The 21,109-nt window shown below is 38.3% G+C and overlaps 1 protein-coding gene across 5 annotated transcripts in view; it reads right to left on the minus strand.

Moving 5' to 3' along the window:
• LOC136877406 (NADPH-dependent diflavin oxidoreductase 1) overlaps positions 1-21,109 on the minus strand; it is a 162,343-nt gene that overhangs the window by 111,215 nt on the left and 30,019 nt on the right. For 4 of the 5 annotated variants that reach the window (XM_067151417.2, XM_067151418.2, XM_067151416.2 and 1 more), the window contains exons 2-3: positions 18,769-18,863; positions 18,508-18,690 (exon numbers count right to left, since the gene is read on the minus strand). In XM_067151417.2, the coding sequence (XP_067007518.2) occupies positions 18,508-18,690; positions 18,769-18,863 (278 nt within the window). The remainder of the gene's footprint in view (positions 1-18,507; positions 18,691-18,768; positions 18,864-21,109) is intronic. The other variant, XM_067151415.2, reaches the window with a different exon arrangement.

A 21,109-nucleotide genomic window follows, 5' to 3' on the forward strand; every position in this document is an offset into this window, starting at 1 on the left:
TAAGGGTAGATTGTTAAAATCAATCAAAGGCATTTATGTTGACGATTGGGTTGAAGTGAGAATTGATGGTAGAATGAATTCTTGGTTCAGGGTACTTACAGGGGGTTAGACAAATCTGTAATCTTTCACCTTTGTTGTTTGCAGTTTACATGGATTATTTGCTGATAGGTATAAAGTGGCAGGGAGTGATTCAGTTAGATAGAAATGTAGTAAGCAGTCTGGATGACGACTTGGTCTTGATGGAAGATTGTGTCGAAATCCTGCAGTCTAATACCCTGGAACAAGAAAAACATGATTAAAAAGAAAATGGTATGAAAATTAGCCTCTCAAAGACTAAATTGATGTCAGTAGATAAGAAATCCAAGAGAACTGAATGTCAGATTGGTGATACAAAGCTGGAAGGAGGTAGATAATTTCAAGTATTTAGGAAGCGTGTTCTCCCAGGATGGGATTGAATCAAGGTGCAGCAAAGCTAATGCAGTGAGCTCGCAGTTGCGATCAACAGTATTCTATAAGAAGGAAGTCAATTCCCGAAACTACCTTTACATCGGGCTTTTCAGACCAACTTCGCTTTACGGGAGCGAAAGCTGGGTGGACTCAGGATATCTTATTCATAAGTTAGAAGTAACAGACATGAATGTAGCGAGAATGATGGCTGGTACAAACAGGTGGGAACAATGGCAGGATGGTACTCAGAATGAGGAGATAAATGCTAAGTTAGGATGAACTCTATGGATGAAGCTGTACGCATAAACCAGCTTTGGTTGTGGGGTCACGTGAGGCGAATGGAGGAGGATAGGTTACCTAGGAGAATAATGAACTTTGTTATGGAGGGTAAGAAAAGTAGAGGGAGACCAAGAAGACGATGGTTAGACTCAGTTTCTAACAATTTAAAGATAAGAGGTGTAGAACTAAAAGAGGCCACAGCACTGGTTGCAAATAGAGGATTGTGGTGACGTTTAGTAAAACCACAGAGGCTTGCTGACTGAACGCTGAAAGGCGTAACGGTCTATAATGATGATGTATGTATGTATGTATATGTATGCCTTTAAGAAAAGCTTCAGCATACAGACACTCAGAGAGAAGACTTGGAAAGACAAGTTGGGAGAATAGACAGGGGGAAAGATTCTGAAACAAACCCTACAATAAGTGCTTACTGGGAAAAGATCTATTGAACATCCGATGTAAAAATGGTCTCAGGCTGTAACGGGCCATTCTTGGCTGACAGATGACGAATTCAAATACACTGGAACAACTCTTTTCTTACTCTCAGCAGACATTTTGTTTTTGTTTTTAATCTCAAAAGACCACAGAATATCAATGAGAAGATCACAAGCTTTAATGCCATATACAATCAAAACTTATCTTGAACCTCCAGTACTCAAATTGCCAGTACCTTGAAATAATTTCAATTTCCCTGCCATCTCTTCTATTGTTCACCTGTATTTATTTCTCCATTACTCAAAATTCGATTACACAAATTTCTTTATTTCTCGAAGCAAACATTTTCCCCATAGACGCTGAAAAAATTCTGTAACTCAAATTTTGTTCTACATTGATGTTGATGCTTGTTTAAAGGGGCCTAACATAGAAGGTCATCGGCCCCTTGTATAACATTAACTATGCAACACAGAACTTAAAGTTTGTGTGTTATTGCTCCTTAACGTACTGGAGTATACCTTATTTGTCAACCCCTGGTGCACTGAACAGCTGTATGAACCCTCTTCTGGATTGTCCCTAGACCAGTCGTTAAGTGCACTGACCATTCTTCAATCCTACATACAGAGTCAGTCAAACATAAATGAAAATGTTTTTTACAGCAATAACTGTTGTTGAAAACTATGTGGAAGAAACGTAGCTTGAGAGTGAAAAACATCTTCCTCTACTGTATGTATTGTGTCTTCAACGACATTGCAGATAAAATGACAAAATACTTTGAGTTTGTTTTATATCATAAAATACAAACTTCATGGTTTTGATCCATACTGAATTGTGATCACAATAATAATTATTAAATTAATGCCATATGGTCCACCTTTTTCAATACTATATTATGCAATATTATTGAATTGCATTACTAAACTAGGGACTAGTTTCAGCCTTGGATGGCCATCTTCAGCTTTAATGTAATACATCTAATAACTAAACGAATGTAAAAAAACACAATTGACATGAAAACAATTAACATTAAATCTATATAAAATATGAAAAATAAATTAGGCTCTAAATTCTTGGCATCTGGAGTATGTTCATCATCCAGACTCTTTCTTGTATTGATATTCATAGAATTGTTAGTTCCATCATTGCTAATCATTACAATCTAAATTGCAAAACAGGAACTGGTAAATGTTGATTCTGTAGTCAGATCGTCAATCACCAAATATACTTGAGTGGTGTTAGCAGTATGCAAGCCACTGGATGCCACTGTAAATAACCACCAGCTGATGCAGAACTGCTAGATGGTGTTTCTACATCGAAATAAAATGAAATGTTTCCGTAGTGCTTGTTAAAAACATGCTGAAATGCTGTTGGACATTTTCACGATGGCACATGAAGATATGGTTAAAACTGACCCATTCTTAATTTGTGGCTGGTATAAATTCGCAATTAAATTAACCTGAATAAATGATAGATAAAATTAATGAACAGAAGGAAGGAGACAGTGTGTTAGTCAAATGGCACAGGTTGTATGAGACTTACATCTCATTGCAGCATGTGGTGGCAATTCCCCCTTTCCCTTTCCCTCCCCTCTCCTTGCCCCTTCCTTTTCCTTTGAATCTCACAACTGTTAGTATGACGCACACAACAATTCACCAAGCACCACATTTGTTTAGTTATTAGATGTATTACATTCTGAAGATGGTCAGCCAAGGCCGAAACTAGTCCCTAGTATAGTAATGTAATTCAATAATATTGCATAATGTAGTATGGGAATAAGGTGGACCATACAACATTAATTTAAAAATTATGATTTGTTTTATATGGTTACATAACACTTATGACAGTATCGAGCCACAGTTGCATGTGATTTGATTACATGCAATCCTTAAAGGCGGGAATTCTCACAATAAAATTCAGCTCCCGAGGTGATTTGAGATATTGATTGATGTTTGACTGCATATATATATATTATTTATTTGGTCAAATGTTTCTTTTTGCTTTAGGGTAAGTTGCTTGTATTGTATTTGTAAATCTCTCACACCTCCAAGACTGGAAACCACTGCACTGAACAAAACTGAGAAAGTCTTAGAAACTCTCTACTACAGTTGTACTTGGCTGTTAAATGGCATTGAATCGGAACCTCGAAACTGGTACTGCTCAAAGGACACCACTTCCAGTAGTAGGTGAGGATATGATGATGATGATGATTATTATTACTATTATTATTGGAAACTGGATGACTTCTTTTTGTAAGTTTAATTTTCCTTCACTATCGACTGCAAACTTTCCTTGCATTTTTGTGGCACCAACTTCGATTCCAGCCTCCCGTAAATTATCTCTGTTTTATACTCGGTCTATTTAGGTTTACTATTGACATTCTTACTGTTAACTGGTGATGTAGAGATAAACCCTAGATCCACACAGGTTACAGAGTTCCAAGTTTATCATCACAATGCCTGCTCTGTTAAAAACGATTTTACAGACTGCGAGCTCTGCCTATAAGAACTGTCATCTTTCAATATTGTCATCTTCTCTGTAAGTTAGTTAAATTACTTTGGTTCAGACTGAAAATCCCCCCTTTCCGAAGAGTTCACCATTTTCAGAATGGACTGTGGATCTTAGCTGTTAAATCCAAATGGCACACATCCCTACATACTGATTTAAGTAGTGACTGTAAAGCCATTTGGGATGAAGAGAAATCTCACCATACCAAATATCTGCTTGTTTATACAGACCACCTCGATCAATCAAATATTTCTTGCTTCTTTAATGAAAGCCATTAATCTGAATCCTAATGTCATTACACCAGATGACTTCAACCACTGTACATCTTGGAATTCTTCTACGTAAGGTGTCCCTTCTAACAGTCTCGCCAGGTGGTATCTCGACCATTATACTTTGGGCCTAGGCCTCCCACAGTAGGTCCTTGAGAACACTTCTCAACTACATGCTGTGTTCCGTTCAGTCTTCAGCTATTTCTGTAGAGAGAAATATCTTGAAATCAAACTTAAGGTCTGTTGAGGCAAATTTTTCTCTCCCCTCCTCGCCGGCTTCCGGGTATGTCGCACAAGGTTGATTGGCAGACTGTCAATCACACTCCCTTGTACCTTGATACTTGCTGCAAGTGGGTGAAGTCCAAGATGCAGCAGACCTGTCTCATGACTGGACTCGTGCTGTGATCCGTGACCTCGTCCCCACTTGCAAAGCATCTGCCAGATGCCCCCCACCCATACACATACACACCAAAGAAACTTTTCCTGACCTTTTGCAAACACCATAAACAACTTCCAAGGCACAATACCCAGGACTTCATAAACTGTGCCTGCCTAGAAGTGAGCAGTAACAGCAAGATATTGTGATCTCCGATAAACAACAGGAAAAATACCATGCATGTGCCCGATACAGTGACTTAGGGTGATAATTTAGCCAGTGGTAAAAACAAACTGGAAAATTTCAATGAATAATTTGTGTCTAATTCTTTTGCACCTCTTTATTTCCCAAATCCTCTGAATATTGAATCTATTTCCTCTCATAGTCTACGTAATCTTTCAAACTCTGAGTCAGAACTCCCTGCCAGAAAAGAAACCTACTGTTTCAGATGTCCTCAGTCCTGTCTTCCATAAGAATACTGCTACAAGTCTTGCCCATTCTATTACTGTTATCTTTAACTGTTGCTTTTTAGATGGCTACTTTCCCAACCCCTGACAAATGGATAACATCACTCTCATGCTTAAAAGTGGGAAGAGATCCAATGTCAGAAACTACCACCCTGTCACTCATCTGTAAAAAGATTATCCACCAGCATCTTCTTTCTTTCATCATTCCTTATATAATGTTCCAACAACATGGTTTTAATAATAATAATAATGCTATTTGTTTTACGTCCCACTAACTACTTTTTAAGGTCTTTGGAGACGCCGAGGTGCCGGGCTTTAGTCCCGCGGGAGTTCTTTTACGTGCCAGTAAATCTACTGACACGGGGCTGTCGTATTTGAGCACCTTCAAATACCACCGGACTGAGCCAGGATTGAACCTGCCAAGTTGGGGTTAGAAGGCCAGCGCCTTAACCATCTGAGCCACTCAGCCCGGCACAACATGGTTTTCTTACTGCCAGCCATTGCTTACCTAATATGGCTGTTCTTCTCCATCGTGCAACATCTGATCTTAATGAGAGTTCTCAGCTGAACACGTGTTACACTGATAGTGCCAAGGCTTTCAATATCATAGACCACACATATCTTTCCTATAAACTTTCAGACATTTTAACATCCAAGGTCGCTTCCTAACTCTCCTACAGAGCTTCCTCAGGACCAGAACTCAGCGTGTAGTTCTTGATGGGTCCAGTTCAACTCCTGTTGTGGTACATTTTGGTGTCCCTCTAGGCAGTGTCCTTGTTCCCCTTCTGTTTGTTCTATTTAATGACGTTCCCGTTGACACTACCGTGATAGCGTATAGACAAAGTCCACGCTCTTCTCCTTTCACCCGCAAGCCAACTGAAGAGAGTGGTGGTTGTTCCACCAGTGGCAACACATTCGTCCCGAGTCATCAGCAGACGGGACTTGTCATTACTGTGCTTTACATTTGCATCAAGTTATCAGAATTTATATTGCTCTACATTTTCACTGTTAAGTGGTTTAGACAGTTTATATTGTTGATGTATTCATTAGTGAATATTGTGAGTTGTGTTATGTCTTATAAACAGTAGACTACATCACAAATATGCTTGAAGACAGTGTGGGAGGTACTGCCGCAACATCCCCATGTGTTACATGTTATAATTTTCATGTTTAGGTCCGTATCGAAATGTACAATGAAGTCAAATATTAAAGTTTATTTATTCCACCTGTTCAATACATAAAAAAAGATAATTAAATAGAATTATAGGGACATGTTTCGCCCTTTAATTATGGGCATCTTCAGCCTTAATCTCAAACTGAAAGTTAATCAGGTACCTGATTGTAATTAACTTGCATATGAATGTGAAGGAAATGTGCAAAATAGTTATGAAATTCTTAATATCAGGCTTTAATAAAGTCTAAAATACAAATATTCGTAAAATTATACACTTTCTTTTTTTATGTATTGAACAGGTGGAATAAATAAACTTTAATATTTGACTTCATCCCCATGTGTTTCGTACCCGGATGTAGATCTAGATATGACCAATAGTCTTCAGGTAGGCATTTCTTTGCAGCCCGTAAAGACAGTAGTGTTTTCCTGAAATGAAAAAAAAAAAACAGAAAACTGACATATTTGTTTTTGCAATAACTTCTCAATAAAAGCAGACTCATTTATGGTGAATGGTGAAGGAGTAGAGATACCAAGGCAGCAGTAGAAATTAAAACCAGAAGCTTTCTCCCAGATATTTCCTAATCTGCCCAAATATCTCTCTATGACAGTTAAGAAACATAACTTTCCTGTGAAGAGGCAATCCACACAAAGAGATATCTCTATGGAAGGCACAAATCTGAACATAAATGTCCGTGATCAGCCTATATGTTTAGTAGTTAAAGATAGCTGTGTTGCCGCAAATGCTAGGAAAACAATTGCTTTAATAAAGAGGATACTGAAGAATCAGAAACGTAATTTAATTAGAACACACAATAAACTAAATGTCGCCAAAGCTAAAATACATTTGCATGAAAAAAAGAATTACATAAAAATCAAAGAGCAGTTTGACACAATCGAAACAATTCACCTCTCTCAGCAAAAAGCTGAAAGTTATATTCGATATGTTAAAGAAATGTCAAATGAAATGTAAAAAAGGAATGATAGCAATAAATTTCTCTCAGACTCCCTTCTTTTAAAAAGAAAGTTTCCCAAAGGTTATCTATTGGCACTGCTTAAATCAAGACTTGCTACCTTTGACTTCTGAAGATAATTTAAGAAAATTGGTGTAAACGCTTTAAATGTTTAGAAGACATAAATGATTATGCTACTGCTGCCATAGCATAATCTTTTGGTGGAAAAGAGGATCATGGAAGTCTAGAGATGCTTATACTTGATGAGGTAAAGCTGAGAGAAGAAATTCGCTTTAACTTGGATTCGTTACAGGTGAACAGTTCTGTTAATTTGGGAACATTCACTTCATAGGAAAGCAAGAATCAGCTGGAAAATCATGCTCTAGTTTTCATGTTAGTTCCCTTTCTGTACAACTGGATCCAACCCAGAGGAATGCCACCCCTGGTGATATAAATGCAAAAATTCTCATTCAGATTACACAATTAGTGCAAGCAGGCGTAGGAATCATTGGTTTCATATCAGGTGGTAACTAGTTGAACAAAAAGTTATAGAAATGCTTAGGAATATCCATCAACATACAGAGTCTAAAGTGTTCAGTTTCCAATCCAGGTGACTCTAGCAGAGAACTCTGGCCATTTTCAGACGTGTCTCATACGTGTGTAAGAAATAATTCCCACAACAAAGTACAGATTAAATATAATGGTGATATTGTTGATTATTCATTTTACAGGAAAGTTTATGAATGTGACACATCTTTGAAATAATAACATTAAGTTATTTATTAGACCACCTAATCAATACAAAATCGTCTTGGATGATTTACATAAATTTGTTAGCTAATAGTGGGACATGTTTCGCCTTCTCTGAAGGCATCATCAGCCATAGTCTTAACCTTAAATTAAAAATAAGCGTCTAAATAACATGTAGTGATGAAATGAATTTTAAAATCTTGAAGAGATTTGAAGTAAAATAACATTAAAAATAACAATGATGGTTTGAAAATACAATGTGATGAGATACAATAGTGGAAGTATTAACAAAATTAACCTTAGAAGGCTGCTAAAATAAGTACAATGGAATAAAACAGATTGTTAAAAAACAAGTAGTAAGATTGCATAAAAGTAAAGTTGATAGTAATGGCGGTTATAATTTGACGATGGCGAAAAATCTTATATAATCAAAGTAAAGAGGAGAGAGTAAAAGTCAAAGTTAGTCGGGAGATCCGAAGTTCATCATGATCTTGAAGAAAAAAGATGAAAGTCAGATGCATATGGTGAAGTTGTAGAACACGTTGAGGATATGAAGTTGGTGAATAGAAGTTGAAGAACAGTTTCAAATAGGATCACTATGGACCATCTCAAAATTTGAAGTGATGTTCAAATGTTGTAAATTGTGAGTTTGTAGATATTCTAGTTGAAAAAGCATATACAAGTGGAATCTGTAAATGGAAGCAAGAAACGTAGAGTTAATTGTGTGAAAAGACATTTGAAAAATATTGAAGTAGAATCTTATGCACTTACCATTTGACGGTGACAAAGATAGCTTGTAATATTATGAGTTAGAAGTATTTGCAACAGTAGACTTCTTGCTACGTGTGTTATAACTGAAGTTTTGTGCTGGAGGGGGATCTGTTTGCGTTGACGTAACTATTAGAGGGGGGCTGCTATTGGTGGGAGGGAAGGAAGAGAGTGTATTACTGCGCGTGTTGTAACGGTGTAAGGCTATTGGAGGGAGCGATGTTCCGGTGGGTGTGGCTATGGGTTTATTGGTTGTATTTGAATTAGAGGTACTAGCGGCGGGGGGAAGGGAGGAGTCTACTGTTGCAAATACTTCTAACTCATAATATTACAAGCTATCTTTGTCACCGTCAAATGGTAAGTGCATAAGATTCTACTTCAATATTTTTCAAATGTCTTTTCACACAATTAACTCTACGTTTCTTGCTTCCATTTACAGATTCCACTTGTATATGCTTTTTCAACTAGAATATCTACAAACTCACAATTTACAACATTTGAACATCACTTCAAATTTTGAGATGGTCCATAGTGATCCTATTTGAAACTGTTCTTCAACTTCTATTCACCAACTTCATATCCTCAACGTGTTCTACAACTTCACCATATGCATCTGACTTTCATCTTTTTTCTTCAAGATCATGATGAACTTCGGATCTCCCGACTAACTTTGACTTTTACTCTCTCCTCTTTACTTTGATTATATAAGATTTTTCGCCATCGTCAAATTATAACCGCCATTACTATCAACTTTACTTTTATGCAATCTTACTACTTGTTTTTTAACAATCTGTTTTATTCCATTGTACTTATTTTAGCAGCCTTCTAAGGTTAATTTTGTTAATACTTCCACTATTGTATCTCATCACATTGTATTTTCAAACCATCATTGTTATTTTTAATGTTATTTTACTTCAAATCTCTTCAAGATTTTAAAATTCATTTCATCACTACATGTTATTTAGACGCTTATTTTTAATTTAAGGTTAAGACTATGGCTGATGATGCCTTCAGAGAAGGCGAAACATGTCCCACTATTAGCTAACAAATTTATGTAAATCATCCAAGACGATTTTGTATTGATTAGGTGGTCTAATAAATAACTTAATGTTATTATTTCAATCTAATATCATCAATACGGACCAAAAATGATATTTATTACATGTAATGTGACACATCTCCCGAATTTTCCAGATTAAAAGTCTGCTATAAACTCCTCTGCCCATTTGGATCATAATTCATTTCAACATATGAATGTAAGGCTGGTATTTCATGTTTTCAGCAGATCTATTGCTAATGATACAGAATTCTATTGGAGCATTAATTCAGAGGGCTTAGAAAGCAGTGAAGCAAGGGAAAATTTCACATGTGATTCAACTGCCTGATAGACACATTAAATTCATTCATCCTGCACTCTATAAAGGATCACAGGCACATGACACTTGTGTGACGTGGCAGAATATCTTCACACATACCCAAAATAATTCGCCTTGCAAAGAACAGAGGAGTCCTTGAGTTACCTTAAAAAGCATTTTAGAAGTGACTCAATATTTGTGAGAAAACAATTACAGCTACATTTTGACAGGAAAATTTAATCGAGATCCCCTACAACGCCACTTCAGTATCCTGTGATCACTAAGTTATGACGTTCATTCATCCACTATTGCCTACATATGTTACAGTCCATTTACGTACCAATTAAACTTGCTTTAGCCTCCGGCAGAAACTGTGAGTACCAAGCTGAATCCCCCTTAATGAATGGCAAGCTTCAACTTCTGCTAAAAAGACAGTCTCTCATAGTGCATTGGCACTGCCCGTAGCTTCAAATAGCCTATGCAATGGTCTCCACGGTACGCACTAGCCATGCGTCTTGGTAGGTGTGCTATCTACCAATTGACGAGCCCAAATTAGCACACTGGGATGAAACGCTGGCAACAGGAATGAGTTAGCCTGAAAGTTTGTAATGTCCAATAACGGACCCATTATATTGGAATTCTTGTTAATCGTACCAGACTGGGAAAACAGTTTACCCTACGTAAGTCAGTAAAGTTTTGGCAAAGAATGCTTAGTATATCATATAGCCGAATACATAGTGCAAAATATTTCAATACGGATGCAGTGTAAATTATGCCTACCTTTGTTCCACGGCAAACCGACTGATACTGTACCGGCCTGCTTCACTAATACTAATTAAAGATTCTGGGTCTACACAAAGGGGCACATATCTTATGTATGCATCGGAAAGGGCTTATAATGTGCTGTTGCGAGTGTAAAAGATTGTTGTGGAATAACTATCATGTGCTAATGCTTTGTTGCTGGATACATCTTTTGAGTGTTTGGATAGTTTAGATGTTATTAAAATGAAACTGTCGCAGTTGAGATGCTGTGAAGATCATTTGTATGCTACCTAAACTTGAATTTAACTTTTTAAGTGTTGATTCTTCTCCCGCACAAAGTAGATACAAAGAGAGCTGGCTACTTCTAAGACAGCTAAATCATCTCGAAAATACTCCAAAGTGTCTGTCTAGCTGCTGAAATCATCTTTAAATATGAATTGCATGCATCAGTTTATTAGGTAGATAGAAGGTGGATAGTACTGTACATGCCTCTGTTACTTGCACGGCGTGAAACAAGTATTTTGCCAGTGCCATATGTGTGTGGCGGTCAATGGTAACTCCCGAAGAGTGCACACTTACTCTTCTATATGCTATGCTGCCACATATCCTCCTATTCTTGTGTAATTCTACTATTTGCTGATGACTGTAAAATATTCATACAAATAGATTCTTTAATAGATGTAACCTCTTACAGAATGGGCTTAATTTTCTCTCTGAATGGTGCTCTAGATGGTGTCTTAAGCTTCATCCTGTCAAGTACACCTCTATCTTGATCACACATGGTATATCCCTCATTCCTAGTAAATACTCCCTCCTCAGTAAGCCATTCCCAATTCTCACAGAACAAAATTACTTAGGGTATCGTGTATCGTTTGACAGTAAATTATAATTTGTCCCCCATATACAAAAGATCACTCCTCAGTAAACTGTATAGATTTCCTGACATCACAGATATCCATGTCCTCAGAGCCTACTATGTATCTTGCATCCTACTGATTATTGAAATTACATCTCCTGTTTGGTCTACGTCTTCACCCACTAATCTTAGTCACACTGACCATGTAGTCATTCTTCTGCGCCATTGTTAGAGCCAGTGTATCTGATTGTCGAAACTTGAGCAGCAATCAGATACTGGAAAGTTAAACCTTAGTCCAATATCCACTCGCAAGAAAATAGCCAACTTTAAATTCCTATATAATGCAGTTAACAGTTTATTTTGTTCTACTGAATCTGTACCCTTTTCTCTACATGTCCCACCTCGCAAAACTGGGATAAATCCAACCCTTCATATTCCGTATTCCCCCTTGTTTCTTGTTCAGAGAACTTTATTTATTCCAACTCATTTTAACTCTAAATTGATGAATATCATGTCTGTCCTGTATTGACTTCTACTAATAAAATAATAATTCCTTTAATTTGAATGTTTTAAGTTTCCATCATTCAACAGTTAGATACAAATACATGTTATATATACAGTATTAATATTAATTAATATTAATATTAGAACATGTTTCAGTCTGTGGGAAAATACAAAAGTTATAGAAATAACAAATATATAGGAAGTACAATTTCCCAGCATTGTGCCCAATATCCAGTATGGGCTATAACAGAGATTATTATTTATTATTAGGTTCGTTACGACCCCTGAGGATCACGAGTGACTTGTTCGGTACGTCTTCTTTCTTCCCAATACCTCTTCATTCTCTCACTCCTCCTCTTTCTCTCGGCTTCCGTGATCTGAATCTGGATCCTGGTGTCTGTCCATCTGTGACCTTCCACGAGCCTTTTGTATTTGGACCTATCCTGTACTGTCATCAGTGGATATTTTTCCTTTATGCCAATAGTCTCCGAATCTTCTCTGACTTCTTTCATCCACTTATTTCCAGTTAAGCAGGTTGCATTCCATATCTTCTTCGTCAGCCTACTGTCATCCATCTTCATGAGATGTCCAACAAATCCTAACCTTCTCTTTCTTATCACACTCGAGATTGGTTCTATACTCGCATATAGTTCCTGCCTTGATCTGTGTACCCAAATTTCACCTTGCTTTTTGGTGCCGCATAAATGTCTCAAGATTCTTCTTTCCTCCTTCTCCAATTGTATGCAAGCTCTCTTGCCTAATGTCAGCGTTTCAGTTGCATATAATGCAGCATTCCTGATGGTTATCATGTAGTGTCGCAGTTTGGCGTTCCTCGAGAGGTTCTTCTTTCCATATGTAGTCATGGCTGCATATCGTAGTTTCAGCAGCAGTTGAGCTCTGTCTGTGGTACTTTTGTTGCTTTGTACTTTACCCGTGATGTTCTCACCTAGGTACCGGAAGCTGTCGACTCTCTCTACCACTTGGCCTTTTACTTTCCAATCGGTCTTCGTATTCAGTACCTTCGTCTTGTTGCAGGCTATTTTCAGACCAACCTTTGCTGCAGTTTCTGCTAGATTTGCTAGTGCCAACTTTGCTTCTTCTTCCTTCTCATGTAACAACACCATATCATCTGCGAAGGCAAGGCAATCCACTATGACATTGTTTTTGATCTTATATCCAATATGTACACCTTCAATTCCCATGGTTCTATTCAACTGTCTCCACTGCTTCACCACTTCATCCAAAACTAGGTTAAATAATATTGGCGACAGCCCATCCCCTTGTCGGACTCCTGTCTTAATTTCAAAGCTGTCTGACAACATACTCCGGTATCTTACTCTAGCAGTTGTATCCTTCAATGTTTCCCCCACCAATCCATGTGTCGTAGAATCCAATCCTCTGTCGCGTAGGATGTTCAGTAGTGTGTTCCTGTCTATTGAATCGTAGGCTTTTGCGAAGTCTACAAATGTAACTATTGTGTCTTTTCCTTTCCTGTATCTGTGTTCTATGATTCTCTTTAGTCCAAAGATCTGTTCTACGCAGTTTCTCCCTTTCCAGAAACCACCCTGGTATTCTCCTATGGTCGATTCAAGCTGTGCTTCCACTCTGTTCAGCAATAATCTCGAGAGTATCTTGTACCCAATATTTAGCAGTGAGATACCTCTGTAGTTATCCAGTATTCTTTTGTCTCCTTTCTTATATACTGGTATAATTATGGCTTCTTTCCAGTCGCTAGGTATCTTCTTATTTATCCAGATGTCCATTATTATTCTGTACATGCTTTCTTCCATTGCAGGACCACCCCATTTGATCTCCTCGGCGCATATACCATCATTACCTGCCGCTTTGTTGTTCTTGAGATCCTTGATTGCCTTCACAACTTCTGTTTTGGTGGGTGCTCGTCCTTGGTTGATGTCTCTGCTATACTGTAGAGTAATGCTCCCTGTGGGTGCTTCTGTGTTCAGTAGATCTTTGAAATATCTTGCCATTTCCTCGCATACATCTTTTTCTCCTATTTTCAACTCGCCATCTTGTCCTTTCACAAAAGGTTCTCTCGCCTCATAACCCTTTATCCTGCTCTTCATCTCCTTAAAGAAGGATCGTGATTTGTTTTTCTTAAACGCATGATCAGCTTCTTCCAGCCTCTCATTCCACCTTTTCCTTCTGGCATTCCTGATCGTCTTGGCAGCCATCTTTCTCGCTGTCTCGAAAGTTGACAGGTCCTCTTCCTTCTTGGTAGTCTGCCACCTTACCCACATCTTCCTCCTGTACTCTACCGCCTCTTCACATTCTTCTGTCCACCACTCATGCTTCCTTCTCTTGTTATTAGTGGCCAATCGTTTGGATTCTTCTCTAACCTTATCCTTTAAGTTTTCCCATTTGCTCTCCACTGTCAGGTTCTTCATGTACTGATCTTGGTTTTTGTTCAGCAGTTCTCTGTCGATCTGGTGTGAGTTTGTGTTCATGTTTCTCCTAGTTCTGTTTGGTATCCATCTACATTTGATTTCAGTAAGATAGTGGTCAGACTCCATCCTGCTGTTTTTCCTGACTTTGGTGTTCATGATCTCTACATGGTTTTTGTCTCGGATCGCTACGTGGTCTATCTGCCTTTCACCAATTCTACTGCCCGGACTTACCCAGGTTGTCTTTTTACTCGCCTTGGCTTTGTAGTGTGTGGTCATGATTCTCATCTTGTGTCTTTTGCACAAGTTTGCAAGCCTTTCTCTTGTTCTCTTGTGTGCAGGGTAATCCCCTACAGGGCCTTTGAATCTCCTTTCAGTGCCTAGCTGTGCATTGAAATCCCCCAGCAAGATCGTGAGACCTCTCTTGCTTGCTTCCGTTACTACCTTATCCAGTGTGTTCCAGAAGTTCTCTGTCCCTGCCTTGTCTGTTTTGTTCTTATCATTTGTGGGGGCATGTGCATTGACAAGTGTATAAGTTTTATTGCCAATTTTCATCATCAAGTATGACAGTCTCTCATTCACACCCTTCCAGTCAATGACACTACTCAAGAAGCTTTGGTCTACTATAAACGCCGTACCAAACATAAACGGCTGTTGCTTCATCTTGATACCCGGTTTTCCCTTCAAAATTACATATCCTTCTGATTCCACCGTATCTTCATCTCTGAATCTCGTTTCCTGTAGAGCTAGTATGCCGATTCCATGTTCTCTCATTGCATCTAGGACTTGTTTCAGTTTCCCCACTCTGATCATGGTCTGTATGTTGATGGTTCCCAATTTAAAAGTTCTCTTGGGTCTGATCTTTTGTGACCGGCGTATTGAGGATGTTGAGGTATTGGGGAGCTCCGACTCTCCCTCCGCACACGATACAGGTTCCCCAGAATCCGACAACCTGCTTGCGTCGACTGAGGTCGACGGGGGATTAACCCCCTGGGGTAAAGTAGTGATTATCATGTGCTCCATGGTTACTTCACAAGCCGAAGTATTAAGCTGGGCTACCGCAATATCGGTAGCGTTGTTACAACTGAGGTAATGAGCCCCAGAGGGCATTTTATACCTTCTGCCAGGATAATGTTCACCCTAGTTGGTCAGGGCTGGGAGTAGGCATTTCCTCCATACCCCCCGAATAGCTATGGTTTTCCCGCCAATACTCGGGTGGCTGACTGCAGTGGTTTCCCACTGGGCGATGGGGTCGCCACATCCCTACGCCTGTCTATAACAGAGATATTTACAAATAAACATGTTATTTCATTAGCTGAAGGTCGTCTCACAGACTGAAACATGTTCTAATATATTTTTTTATATCTTACTCAGGATTGCATCGTGGAAACATAAAACATTCCAATTAACGGAATAATTATCTTATTCTTTATCTTCTTACAGGAACTTAGGACTTTTTTCTCTGTGTACCTTATCTTCCTTAACCTAGCTCCTTTCCTTTATCATTCTGTTTTAGAGTTATCAATCATCATCTAGAGATAAATAAAATTATAATTTTGTCTTTACACTTCAAATTTTTGCCGCAGGTACTTAGTTTTCATCTCGGATTACGTATATAAAGGTCAAAAGCAAATTCAGTTCAAGTTATACCTGTCTGTGTTAATATCTAAACAGAATTTCTTGAAATCCAGTATATGAGTTCAGGAATACTCAAGGTGTACATTAGGCTATATATTATTTCATTAGTATTCATGCAGTGGTGTATCAATATTAAGGAGATCAAAACTGGAAATGACCAACTTCTCTGTTAGTATTAACCAAATTAAAAAAACTGTACTCAATACAAGTCGTACAATACAGTATCTGACTGTTCATGTTTATGTGCTGTTATCACACAAGGTATAATAACACAGATAGGCTTATGTGAGATTAACACATTCACAACTTTAAAATATCTCCAGAAATATTAGTTCAATCTATAAGCTGGAAATAACAAACGTTACAGGAAAGTACAATTTCCCAGCATTTGTGTAATAATAATAATAATAATAATAATAATGCTTTTACATCCCACTAACTACTTTTGACAGTTTTTGGAAACACTGATGTGCCAGAATTTTGTCCCGCAGGAGTTCCTTTATGTGCCAGTAAATCTACTGACACAAGGCTCGCGTATTTAAGAATCTACAAATACTACCAGACTGACTCAGAATCGAGCCTGTCAAGTTGGTGTCAGAAGGCCAGAGCCTCAACAGCCATTCAACCCGGCCAGTATTTGATCTAGTATTTCTAGAAAATAGATCTCAGAGAATTAGAGTAGGCGAAGCTTTATCTGACCCTGTAATAATTAAGAGGGCAATTCCTCAGGGCAGTATTATTGAACCCTTATGTTTTCTTATAAAAGATATGAGTAAAAAAGTGGAATGAGAGGTAAGGCTTTTTGCAGATGATCTTATTCTGTATAGAGTAATAAATACTGTAAGTTACAAGATTGTGAGCAACTGCAACGTGACCTCAGTGTTGTGAAATGGACAGCAGGCAATGGTATGTTGATAAACAGGGTTAAAAGCCAGGTTGTGAGTTTCACAAATAGGAAAAGTCCTCTCAGTTTTAATTACTGCGTTGATGGGGTGAAAGTTCCTTTTGGGGATCATTGTAAGTATCTAGGAGTTAATATAAGGAAAGATCTTCATCAGGGTAATCACATAAATGGGATTGTAAATAAAGGGTACAGATCTCTGCACATGGTTATGAGGGTGTTTAGGTGTTGTAGTAAGGATGTAAAGGAGAGGGCATATAAGTCTCTGGTAAGACAACAACTAGAGTATGATTCCAGTATATGAGACCCTCACCAGGATTACCTGATTCAAGAACTGGAAAAAATCCAAAGAAAAGCAGCTTGATTTGTTCTGGGTGATTTCCGACAAAAGAGTAGCGTTACAAAAATGTTGCAAAGTTTTTTGGGCTGAGAAGAACTGGGAGAAAGAAGACGAGCTGCTTGACTAAGTGGTATGTTATGATATAGATGTTGATTCCCATGGGGAATCAGAAATATTTGTTCTGAATGATTAAATTTATAATACCAATATAAATGGTCCGTTATTGGACATTATGAATTTACTCATTCGGAATAAATATTTCTGATTCCCCATGGGAATCAACATCTATATCATCTGATGGCCAAGCAGGCATCAATTTTTGGTAGTGAGACAAAGTCTCTCACAGAGCATTAGCACTGCCGGTGGCTACAATTAGCCTACGCAGTGGCTTCCACGGTATGCACTAGTCATGCGTCTTGGTAGGTGTGCTAAGTACCAACTGATAAGCCCAGCCTAGCACACGGGGGCGAAACGCTGGCAACCAGGAATGAGTTAGCTGGGAAATCTATAATGTCCAATAACGGACCATTTATATTGGTATTATAAGTGGTATGTTCCGAGCTGTCAGCAGAGAGATGGCGTGGAATGACATTAGCAGACGAATAAGATTGAGTGGCGTCTTTAAAAGTAGGAAAGATCACAATATGAAAATAAAGTTGGAATTCAAGAGGACAAACTGTTGCAAATATTCATTTATAGGAAGGGGAGTTAGGGATTGGAATAACTTACCAAGGGAGATGTTCCATATATTTCCAATTTCTTTGAAATCATTTAAGAAAAGGCTAGGAAAACAACAGATAGGGTATCTGCCACCTGGGCGACTGCCCTAAATGCAGATCAGTATTAATTGACTGATACCCTTTTACAGTACGGGCTATAACAGATATATTTACACATTTAGATTTCTAAGGCTAAGTTCATCAGCCAAATATCACTGATATGGAAATGTTCAATCCTCATGGTAATGAGCTAAGTGGTGATGGTTGTTATTATGACTTTTATAAGATGCAAAATCGTGAGGTGATAAGCCCATATTGGTCCAAAAGATAATGAAGAAATAAAAAGTACAACATTAATAGTATTAAGGAGAAGAAAGGGAGACATGAGAGGAGGCAAAATGAAAAACTCTTACGATCTTGGATACCCTAGTATCACTGAGCTGGAAGAAAACTAAATGTCATGGCCTAGTGTCCTAAGCCCCTGGCCATTGGTCTGTCCCTGCAGCCATTTGCCTCTGCTATATGGCATTAATGCAGCAATCACAAAGCTAACACGTCAGTGACATATACAGAACAGCCAGTAATGTGAATAAAAATGAAATACACCTACCTTAATCCTGCAAGTGAATCCAAGGGCAAGCTCTTTCGTAATAGAAACTTCCAAAACCTTTTCATGTTATCTGGTTCCACTCCATTGCCAGTAGTTGAACAAACAAAGACAACAAAATGTTCATATATCAGTTTATCTATTGGATACTCATCCATTGCATGAATTGGGCATGTGAAGTAATACCTAAAAATTAAACAGTAAAATTAATGATTTGCTTTCTTCAATGATTATATACCCACAAAACTTGTGTTTCTGACTCACCGTTTGCTCTCCCTCCATATCCTCTCTGCTATCTCTTGAGCAGTTCCAGTCTGACTCCCATACAGGATGGTGAATTTTCTCACACCTACGTCCTGCTGCATTAAACAAACAAGGGAAAATCAATGAAGATGCTATACTGTACCCGGATGAGATAGGCCCTAGTTTCATGATTTGATTTTGATATGAGAAATACAGATATATTGGAATATTAAATGAATACAGTGTCAGTTTTGTGTGGACGGGAGAATTTCCACATGATCGCGACAGTCCGGCGCCACCGTAAGCTTGTCATTAAGGGGAAGAAGGTTTCCTGGTCAGAAGATGAGAGGATTAAAATCTAGAGCTCACAACAACAGAATAATGACTACAAGGAAGTGAAAGAGTATATATTTCGGACCAAGGCCGAGCAAGATGCATCGCCAATACCGAGAATATGACGTACGGGTTTCGTCCACGCCCGAGGCATTTGGTGTGGCCACGTTTCACAGGGAGAGATTTCAAACTAACCAAAGCGGTCCTGACCAATGAGAAAATGTATCGTAGGCCCGCAGATAAACCAACATAAGAAAAACTCAGAGTGAACTCCAGTTAGCTTCTCCGATAACAATAATTAAATTATTCCAACCACATGATTGAATAGAGGGGATTTTTGTGATATCATTCCCATGTTGATTAATTGTAATCATAATAAATTAAAGTAATGAATTCGTGGAAATGACCCACGCTATCTCGCCATTGGTCGAGATGAGCACGCCATCAGGGACGCCGAGTTAGCGCGCGAAAGGTGGAGGACAGAAATTAAGTGATATTTCCATGATCACCGAACGATAGGAGTTCAGAATACGACACATGAATGTGTATCGCCAGTGTATTAAGTAGGATAAAGCAAGAGATCCAAATCTACCTGCATATGCCGATTTAGGAAACCAACCCCCCTCTCCAGGAAGTGACCGCGGATGACCCCGGCGGGAAATCAGATCGTCCATAAAAGTCCAGTAGCGGACCTCACAACACAGCAGTTCCTACCAGTACTCAGTCGTTTGAAGTCACCAGTTGTGACCGAGCGGACCTCACATCACTCAGTTCTTACCAGTCACCAGTCGTTATCGGTCACCAGTCGTGTCAGTCGTAATGAAGTAGTTGAGACTCTGACACGTTGACTCTGTAAGTCAGTACCTCGGGACGTATTCGAAGTCAGTTAGAGCTGAAAGTACTTGAATTATTAGGAGAATGAATACGAACAGTGAAATTATCCATAGTACCGAGTGTGTATAATCAGTACAATTGTATGTTGAAATTAATGAATGTCATGTGTTTAAATAATAACTAACTAACGGAACGCCGATAGTACCTTTGGAAGGCAGTGTGCGGAGCCTGAAGTAAACACCTCAAGATAGACGGTGAATAACTATCCGAACAGGGAATTATATGGAGCTAGGCGATGATCAAGACGGCTTGAAAATAAACCAGGAAGTGCCGGTTGAAGACGCGATACGCGCCGGTTCAAATGAACGACATTTCGTCGTAATGTGTCACGACGTGTGTTTCGGGCGTATATGAAGAGTATATTGTGCGAGTGTCAGGGGTCTAGGAGCACCTATAAGTGTTTTTTTTGTTATTAGTATTGTTGTGTAAAATAGTGTAATAAGGTATTAATCATGGGTAGTCACCCAGAAGTGTTTTATTGTGTAAAATTTGTATTGTGCGACATGATGGACGTGTAAATCACCATGGGGCCGTAAAGCCTATATCTCCTCCGCTACGAGACAATGGAATTCTACATAGGAATGAGTACACAATTTTGATATTTAGGGGATGTTATCGCGACTAAACGGGGTTCAGTGTAAATTAATTATGGTTACTTAACATGGTCCGCTTCCCGAGTCCATGATTTTTATTTTTTGTTAGACGGACGAACTAATTTATATTAACGTAATAATGGGTTAGATTAATTAATTTGAGTCTTTGTTTGTTGTATATAATGTAAATATGGGATATATTTCTTTCAATTAATGCATGCTGTTTATAATACTTTGAATTAAGTTCAGTTCAAGTGTTAAAGTCTTTTTTTGTGCTGACCCATTTATTTGAATTTCATTCACTGCGGTGATCATTTGTATTTTAATTAGGAATAATTTCTATTAGACAGCCAGATTATGAAAGAGCCAGAGTATGGAAGATTTGTGTTGCGTACGGAAGGTCATTAAAATACTAATAATAATCATGTTTGTGAGTCGACAAAGGAAAGTAAAATAATAATAATAATAATAATAATAATAATAATATTTGGGCGTGTGCAAGTTAAAGTATAATAATAATAATGACGGTGCTTCGTGAGTTA

This window comes from Anabrus simplex, chromosome 7, assembly GCF_040414725.1.
Source record: "Anabrus simplex isolate iqAnaSimp1 chromosome 7, ASM4041472v1, whole genome shotgun sequence".
Taxonomy (NCBI): Eukaryota; Metazoa; Arthropoda; class Insecta; order Orthoptera; family Tettigoniidae; genus Anabrus; species Anabrus simplex.